At 45.1% G+C, this 7,500-nt stretch overlaps 1 protein-coding gene across 1 annotated transcript in view; it reads right to left on the bottom strand.

Annotated features, from left to right (window-relative positions):
• Positions 1-7,500, bottom strand: part of kiaa1549la (KIAA1549-like a) — an 86,916-nt gene that overhangs the window by 44,402 nt on the left and 35,014 nt on the right. Inside the window, exons 9-12 of the mRNA XM_056598713.1 lie at positions 6,223-6,383; positions 3,965-4,136; positions 1,970-2,130; positions 1,057-1,092 (exon numbers count right to left, since the gene is read on the bottom strand). Coding sequence (XP_056454688.1) covers positions 1,057-1,092; positions 1,970-2,130; positions 3,965-4,136; positions 6,223-6,383 — 530 coding nt within the window. The remainder of the gene's footprint in view (positions 1-1,056; positions 1,093-1,969; positions 2,131-3,964; positions 4,137-6,222; positions 6,384-7,500) is intronic.

The following is a 7,500-nucleotide window of genomic DNA, read 5'->3' as shown; positions in this document are numbered from 1 at the left end:
ACACACACACACACACACACACACACACACACACACACACTAGGCTTTGCATAGGGGGACAAATCCACATATCGGGTGACATTTTGTGTCACATCCACTACAAATGGCCTCCTTGGATTTGGGCTGGAAACCACTTTAGCAGGTATTTTGTTGTTGTTGTCAGACACTGCACTGTTTGGCAGCAGCATCGAAGTGTAGCTGTTTCAACAAGTTGGTATCAAATCTCTAGGGGTGTGCCCACTGAAGTCACGAAAAACAAGCAAACCGAATGCAAAAACTAAAATCTCTAGCTGTGTTCACAAGAGACGTTATCTCCTTCTGCTTGGGCACTCTTTCCCGGGAATCAGATGAATATTGCTCCGGCATGTGTCCGGCCCCCCCTCACGTTGGAGACGGAGTTCCACACATGTTGTATATATATGATGTATTCTGGTCCATTGATAACGCCCTATTGCAATCAACAGAGTGACTAATATGCGTTCGCCTAGTCTGGAGATGTCAGGCTAGGGATGACCCAGAACATACACATACAGCACGCTGTTTATCGAATGTCTGTTTGAGCGCTTTGTATTTGGCGTAACCCCGCCTCCTAAAGTCCTTCCCCTCGCTCTTCCCGCCCTTTTTTCTCCCTCTTCACCGATGAGGACGATGACGATGCTGTGTCCACAAAACGTCGGCGGCAGGCATGCACACAGAAATAGCAAAGAAGCGAATCCCGCCAAGTATCCAGACTGATGACAACCCCAAACACTGCACACACACAAACACACACACACACATCAAGCAAGGCCGTAGTCATCGGGTGAGTCAGTCCTCGAGTCCGTCGGTTAAACCTTCACTAGTCGCTGCTCTGGTCTTTGACATTACAGTGAGACGCGCCGTGTAAGTCCACGGTGTTCATTCACAAATTAACATGTGTGTCATTGGATCATTAGTCATCGTGTAATTCGTTTGTCAGTCGAGCTCATGGGTCATGTGGTTAATTAAGTCAGTCAGCCAGTCGGCCAGTCGGCAGGGGACATCATCACCACCACACCAACCACTCCAGTGATGTACCTGATGGTGGTAACTGCCTTCCCTTCGATACGAGGTCTAGACGGGGAGAGAGGTGAAGGGGGGGGGGGGTATTAGTAGGGAAGGTGGGGTATAACGGAGCAGTAGCTGGCTAGCCTGCGAGCTAGCCTCTCTAGCTGGGGTTTCACAACCAACGGTTGCTACGCAACCCGTGTTGCGAAGAAGCAAGGATGTTTTTTCCGGAAACATCATGTTGATCTGAACTATTTTGTCAGGATTTAACCTCAATTATGCCGTTTTATTCAATCTATTTTTTTCGTAGTAAACTGTCTGATTTGGCCCTGGAGACACACTACCAATGACCACGGACCAATGAGCAGGCAGGGGAACCAACGGCTCTAACGTGGCGGACATTAGGTCATTATTCCCACTGTCCTCCGTCGGCCTCTTGAAGAAATACAAACAATGAACATCGTTTGAACCACAATAATAAGTAGGAATAACCATCAAGGTTATGTTCCTTAATAGTGATAGGAATATACTAGGGCTATTACTGTCACTATCAATAGGACTAATACAAATATCATATTGATGGTAATAGCATAGTCATAGTAAGAGTTGTACAGTAATAGACATAGCAATACTGTAATAGTATATACACTGAGAGGTCAGGGGGGGTCAACTCAATCTGTGCAGGGGCAAACGAGTGCACAGCCCTCACGTAGCAGAAGGTTGACAGTGCATGCTGGGACATGTAGTTCAGCGCATCACGGGAGTTAGAGAAGAAGAAAAAATGAACGCCCGGGCCTTGTGTTTGACGCACGTCTCATAGGTTTGATAAAAAGCGATGGTCGTTTATCCAAACGACCATCGCTATTTATCAAACCTATGAGACGTGCGTCAAACACAAGGCCCGGGCGTTCATTTTGTCCAAACATGTGGAGGAGGTCGATACCTTGGAGCGGGTCTTGAAGGTCCTGAAGGCGCTGGTCTTGAAGATGACCCGGTTCCTCTTGCAGAGGATGAAGGCCACCATGCCCAACACCACCAACAGCAGCACTACGGGGGTCATCACGGCCAGCAGCCACAGGTTACCGGGAGGAGTCTTCACCACAGCTACACACACATACGCACACGCACCGGGGAAACACACACACACAAACACACACATGCACAAAGAAATTCAATTTATATAATCGCCCTTACCTGCTTTTTTGTTATAATCTTTCCGAATTTTTATTTGTATAACTGTTGATAAAAGTACTTTGTGACTTCTTGTCTGTGGAAGGCGCAATACAAATAAACTTGACTCACTAACTGGTGACAACAAATGTTTTTAGTATTTTATTCCCAGCGAGCGAGCGAGCGAGCGAGCGAGAGAGAGAGAGAGAAGAAGAAGAGGCGATTTTGAAATATGGAGAGAAAAATAGGAAAGAACGGTGGGAAATGCAAAAAGGAAATTGAGTTATATTGCTCCTGTTCCCCTACAGCGCCGCTTAACACATTTCCCCTGGGTTTCTCCTCTAGTCATTCATTTATTCAAATACTTAAAACCTGTACCTGAACGCCGGTGCGTCTGATACCCAAGTCTAACCAAAAAAGTATTCTCGGACCTACTGTGTTTAACATCAGGACTTCATACCCACAAAGTCGACCGGCACATAGGTCTCTGCTGGGATTAAACTACTCAAAAGACCCAAGAGATGGACTTAACAAATTCAATACAAATTCAATTTTCATCCCTCTCCCCGTTTTCCTCCAAAATGATTTGAAAGGACTGCAGCCACCCGGAGAGGTAGTGAAAGCTACGCTGCTTACTATGGATATGCCCTGAAGCCCCATGCAATTCATCATTGCATTCTACAAGACTATTTCAGCATTATATTAGCTCTCTGGCTGTAATCTTGCCCATGGGACAGAAGGCTATTTATTTTCTGTGAAATTTTGACCTGAACTAACTAGCAGTGATGTGTTCTGCAATTTCATGATATAGTGCAGTTTTGGGATTTTCTTATTTTGACGTCTAAACACCAATCCGACCAAATAAGTCATGCTTGTCCAATGATAGTAGAAGGTGGCAGCCCCTGAATTGAATTCAACTGAACACTGGGAAGACTCAACAGTATATTCACATGGTTTTGCTTGTTTTTCTGAAGCATCTATAGACACTAAGAAAAGCAAAAACACAAATCCAATGCATTCTTATTATGATTATTGTACTATCATTTTACTTAATTGTACTTGAATAACAAAGGTATTCATTGCAACATTAAGGAGATTCATGTATGTGTGGACGTATGAATGACCTTTAAGAACACAAAAATACGCATCCTTCGCTCTGCATCAGCAATTTGCAATTAGGGCATTTAGCAGAGGCTTTTATCCAAAGCGACTTTCAACGTTCAATACACACATTGACACACCGACGGCAGAGTCAACCATGCAAGGCGACAGCCAGCTCGTCAGGAGCAGTTAGGGTTAAGTGTCTTGCTCAGGGAAACATCAACACTCAGCTAGGAGGAGCTGGGGATTGAACTAACAACCTTTCGGTTACAAGACAACTGCTCTACCTCCTGAGCTAAGCCGACTCCTCAGCACACACCCTCAGACCACCTAATACCAAGCTCCGCACCGCAGGCGATCAGGCTTTCTCCGCTGCTGCCCCCAGACTATGGAACGCCCTCCCTGACCACCTGAAGGCCCCACAGATCACAGCTGTTTTTAAACTAAACCTTAAGACTCATCTTTTTAAAAAAGGCCTTTTGCTAATTTGTCTTTTACCGTGTATGTATTATATGTTTTAACTACCCCCTATTTTTTTTTCTCTCTCTCTTAAACTCTGCAGCACTTTGAGATTTTCGAATGTAAAGTGCTCTCCAAATAAAATGTATAATTATTATTATTAATAAAAACGAGTAGAGAATCCAAAGGCCAGACAGCTCCAGCTTACGTTCGGCCTGTACTTGTACGAAGTAGCCCAGGGTCAGGGCCATGGTCTGGGAGTCCAGGGTGCTCAGGGTCTTGGCGGCTGCCGTGCCCAGGATGGGCTCTCCGTTGAGCTGGGCGTAGTAGGTCATCTCCGCTGGGTCCTTGGGTCCTGCCAGGCGACGCATGCTCACCATCTGGACCGGGGGGGGGGGGGGGGGTGAGAAGAGAGAGTCAGACGGCATGGAGACGAGATGGACTGGGTTTAGGGGTGGGAGACATCGACGATTCTGCGGTGCATCGCGATTCTGTGTGGAACGGTTCCGTCTCGATTCAGATAAGTTAATAATCTGAATTAAGAAATATATAGATATATATTTTATTCAATTTGTTTGCCTCCTGCAAAATTCTGTTCAGCAGAGAGGGATAATTTGAGTAGTTTTACAATTATTTAATTTTTCTTCAATGTGTATTGGCCAAGCTGATTTGTCTGGACGCGATGGCGATTCAGCCTACGCTTAGCATGCACGCAAACTCACAGCCAGACACAAGAACGACGAACAATTTCTGATTCTTATAATTGACTAAGAGCAGCTTTTTCTTTAATGACATAGAAAAGAAAGATTAGAAAGAAAGGAAAACTAAATCTGTTTATTTTTTACCTACTTCTATAGTGTGTTGTAATGCAAGCTGTATTTATGGCAAGCTTTATCTCTAATAAAATATTAGACAAGGTAATTAATCTGTTGATTTCTTTAATGATCATCACAAAAGTAGGAAGTGATTAGCAAACTGAGTAGCAAATTCAGATGTATATCCATTTTTTTTTAAATCCCCCATTGAAATAAAATAAAAAAAAACTGCTTCGAGATGCGTCAATAATCGTTTTAGAATCGAATCGTTGACCTCGGAATCGGAATCGAATCGTGAGGTGCCAAGAGATTCCCTCCCCTAACTGGGTTCAGCAATAGATCCACGCACGCCAACCTCGCTCCCCGGAACAAAGAGGGTCCCTGCGAGGGATGCGCTCGCAAGTTCCACATCCTGCGTTTCCTGCGGATGCTTTGATACGTGCGCGCGGACACCGCAGCGATCGCTACGCTGACGGAATGCACTGGAGGATAACCCAGTGAGAGGAAGTGTCTGCCTCGCCTCATCCATCATCAAACGGTTATTCCTTCATCTCTTTCTCTTTTAAGTGGATGAATAAATCATCGGGGCTTAATCAAGTCGAGTGATTCCATTTTGTCGGGCTGTGCGTGTGAGATGGTCGCACGTCAGCCTCTGAAGACGCCAGTGTACGCTCCCACTTTTGAGTGTCTGAAGCGGTGTGAAATGGAGGCGCCGTTGGGGCAGCTGTCAGAGACGGGGCGCGTGTGTTCCCAACTATCACCCGTAAAGATCAGCAGTGGCAGAACCAAGGACCGGCAGCACGAGAGAACAGCGCACTTTAGTCTCTGGGATACTGACTCCTAGTTAGTCCAGACAGTTCAGTCATGAACAAATCGTTATATTGTCATATATCGTTAGCCTCATAGCATAATTGCCCGAGGCATATTTTAAGGTTTATCTTGTATTTAGCGTAAAAAATGAGTGAAGTGAAATAGATGACTTAGGCAATGATTTAGGTAGTGATTATGGAATTTAAAAAGCACTCTGTTTGGCTTAAGATATAGCCAATGAGGAGCAGTGAGCAGGAGCATTAGCATAGAGTTAGAGTATATTAGTTAGAGTAGAGTTAGGTTAGACAATTTAGACCAAAATATAACTTTGATGACTATGACAATCATGCTATGAGGCTAACGATATGTAAAAGTGTGTGCATTCGTATTGTTTCCTACAATCCTATATTTATTATAACAATATATTTTGCAATACATTTACAATATATTTGTAATACATTTACTCGGTCCTTCGGAGGAGACGTCAAACCGAGGTCCTGACTCACTGAGGTCATAAAAGATCACTGGGTACTTATCGCAAAGAGTAGGGGTTTCCCCGGTGTCCTGGCCCAACCAGGCTCATTCAGTCTGGCCCCCTAATCATCCTCTTGTATGATTGGCTGACGCATTAATTCCCTCCCTCTCCACCTCAAGCTGGTGTGAGGTGAGCGTTCTGGCGCCGATTGGCTGCCGTGCATCACCCAAGTAGGTGCTACACACTGGTGGTGGTGAGTGAGGTCCCCCCCTTCACTGTAAAGCGTCTTTGAGCGTCTAGAAAAGCGCGGGGCTTTTAACACTCAAAGTGTCCAACGACGCACCGAAGCCCCCCGGGGCGGAGTACCTGTACGGTGTATCCCCCCACGCTGGAGGCCCTGCGGACACGGGCCACCTGGGCGCCCTGACGCCCCGCCACCAGGAAGAGCTCGGCCAGACGCTGCTCCATCAGGCTGGCGAAGCTCTGGTAGCTGGTCTCCAGGGAACCAGTGTCCACGTCCTGGATCACTGGGAGGGGGCGACCGAGGTTCAGTCAGAGAGAGAGAGAGAGAGAGAGAGAATTAATACAAGGGAATATTAGAGGTCCCATGACATGCTATTTTATGTATTCTTTAATATAGGTATTAGTGGGCAACTAACACCGTTTTCAAAGACGTTCACGAAATTCTGCCGTGGTGCAGTTACAGCCACTCCGAGCCAGTCGCACATTGAGCTTCCCCCAAATGCGCTGTTTTGGTGTCTGTAGCCATAATGCAAATGAGGAGGAGCGAGGCGGGTCAAGGAGGAGGGTGGGGGTGTGGCCCTGAGCAGCTTGCAGCCATGGTACCATGCGCTCTGTTTACAGTGGATGTATCGCAATGGCGAGGCGCACACAGCCTTTAGCCGTGTTCTGTAAATATTCTAGAACACACTGGAGTCCTGGAGCTCTATATCTAAATATTATCATATAGCCTACATAGATATCTATATCATATAATATATATTATCATGGCCAAAAGCTGTGTGAGCCTATATTATGAATCTCAAACGACCGCGTTGGGTTCTCCGCCGCCAACAATCCCTTTCTCCTCCATGTCGTGGTTCATGTTCTTGAGGGAGTCAAAGCCAAAGTTCCTTCCCCCCAATTCATTCTCAACCTTGGCTGAGATAACCCCCAATACGAGTCTCGTTGTAGAAATACCAGAGAAGAGAGTCCGACATGTTATGCGCCATATGCTTAGATAAAGTTGTTAAATTGTGTTGTTTAAAAACGCAAAAAGATGTTGTAATGTTTCAGAAATATGTTTAAAAAATATGTTAAAAAATTTGTTTCAAATGTTTCAAAAATATGTTCCAAATGTTTTAAAATTATGATCGGAGATGTTTGAAATGTGTAAAATTATTAAAATAGCTTTCAAAACACAGGTATTTAGAAAAAAAAATTGGGGGGGGGGGGCTCAGCTGAATTTTTTTCTCTGAGGGGGGTCTCACTCTCTCACACTTTGAAAACCCCTGATCTAAATAATATCATATAATACATAGATATCTATATCATATAATACATATTATCACGGCCAAAAGCTGTGTGCGCCTCCAGACGATATTATGAATCACAAACGACTTTGTCGGGTTCTGCGACGTCTCT

The sequence above is a fragment of the Gadus chalcogrammus genome, chromosome 9 (genome assembly GCF_026213295.1).
Source record: "Gadus chalcogrammus isolate NIFS_2021 chromosome 9, NIFS_Gcha_1.0, whole genome shotgun sequence".
Taxonomy (NCBI): domain Eukaryota; kingdom Metazoa; phylum Chordata; class Actinopteri; order Gadiformes; family Gadidae; genus Gadus; species Gadus chalcogrammus.
The sequence above is the reverse complement of the archived record's forward strand: the minus strand, read 5'-3'. Positions and strand labels throughout refer to the sequence as shown.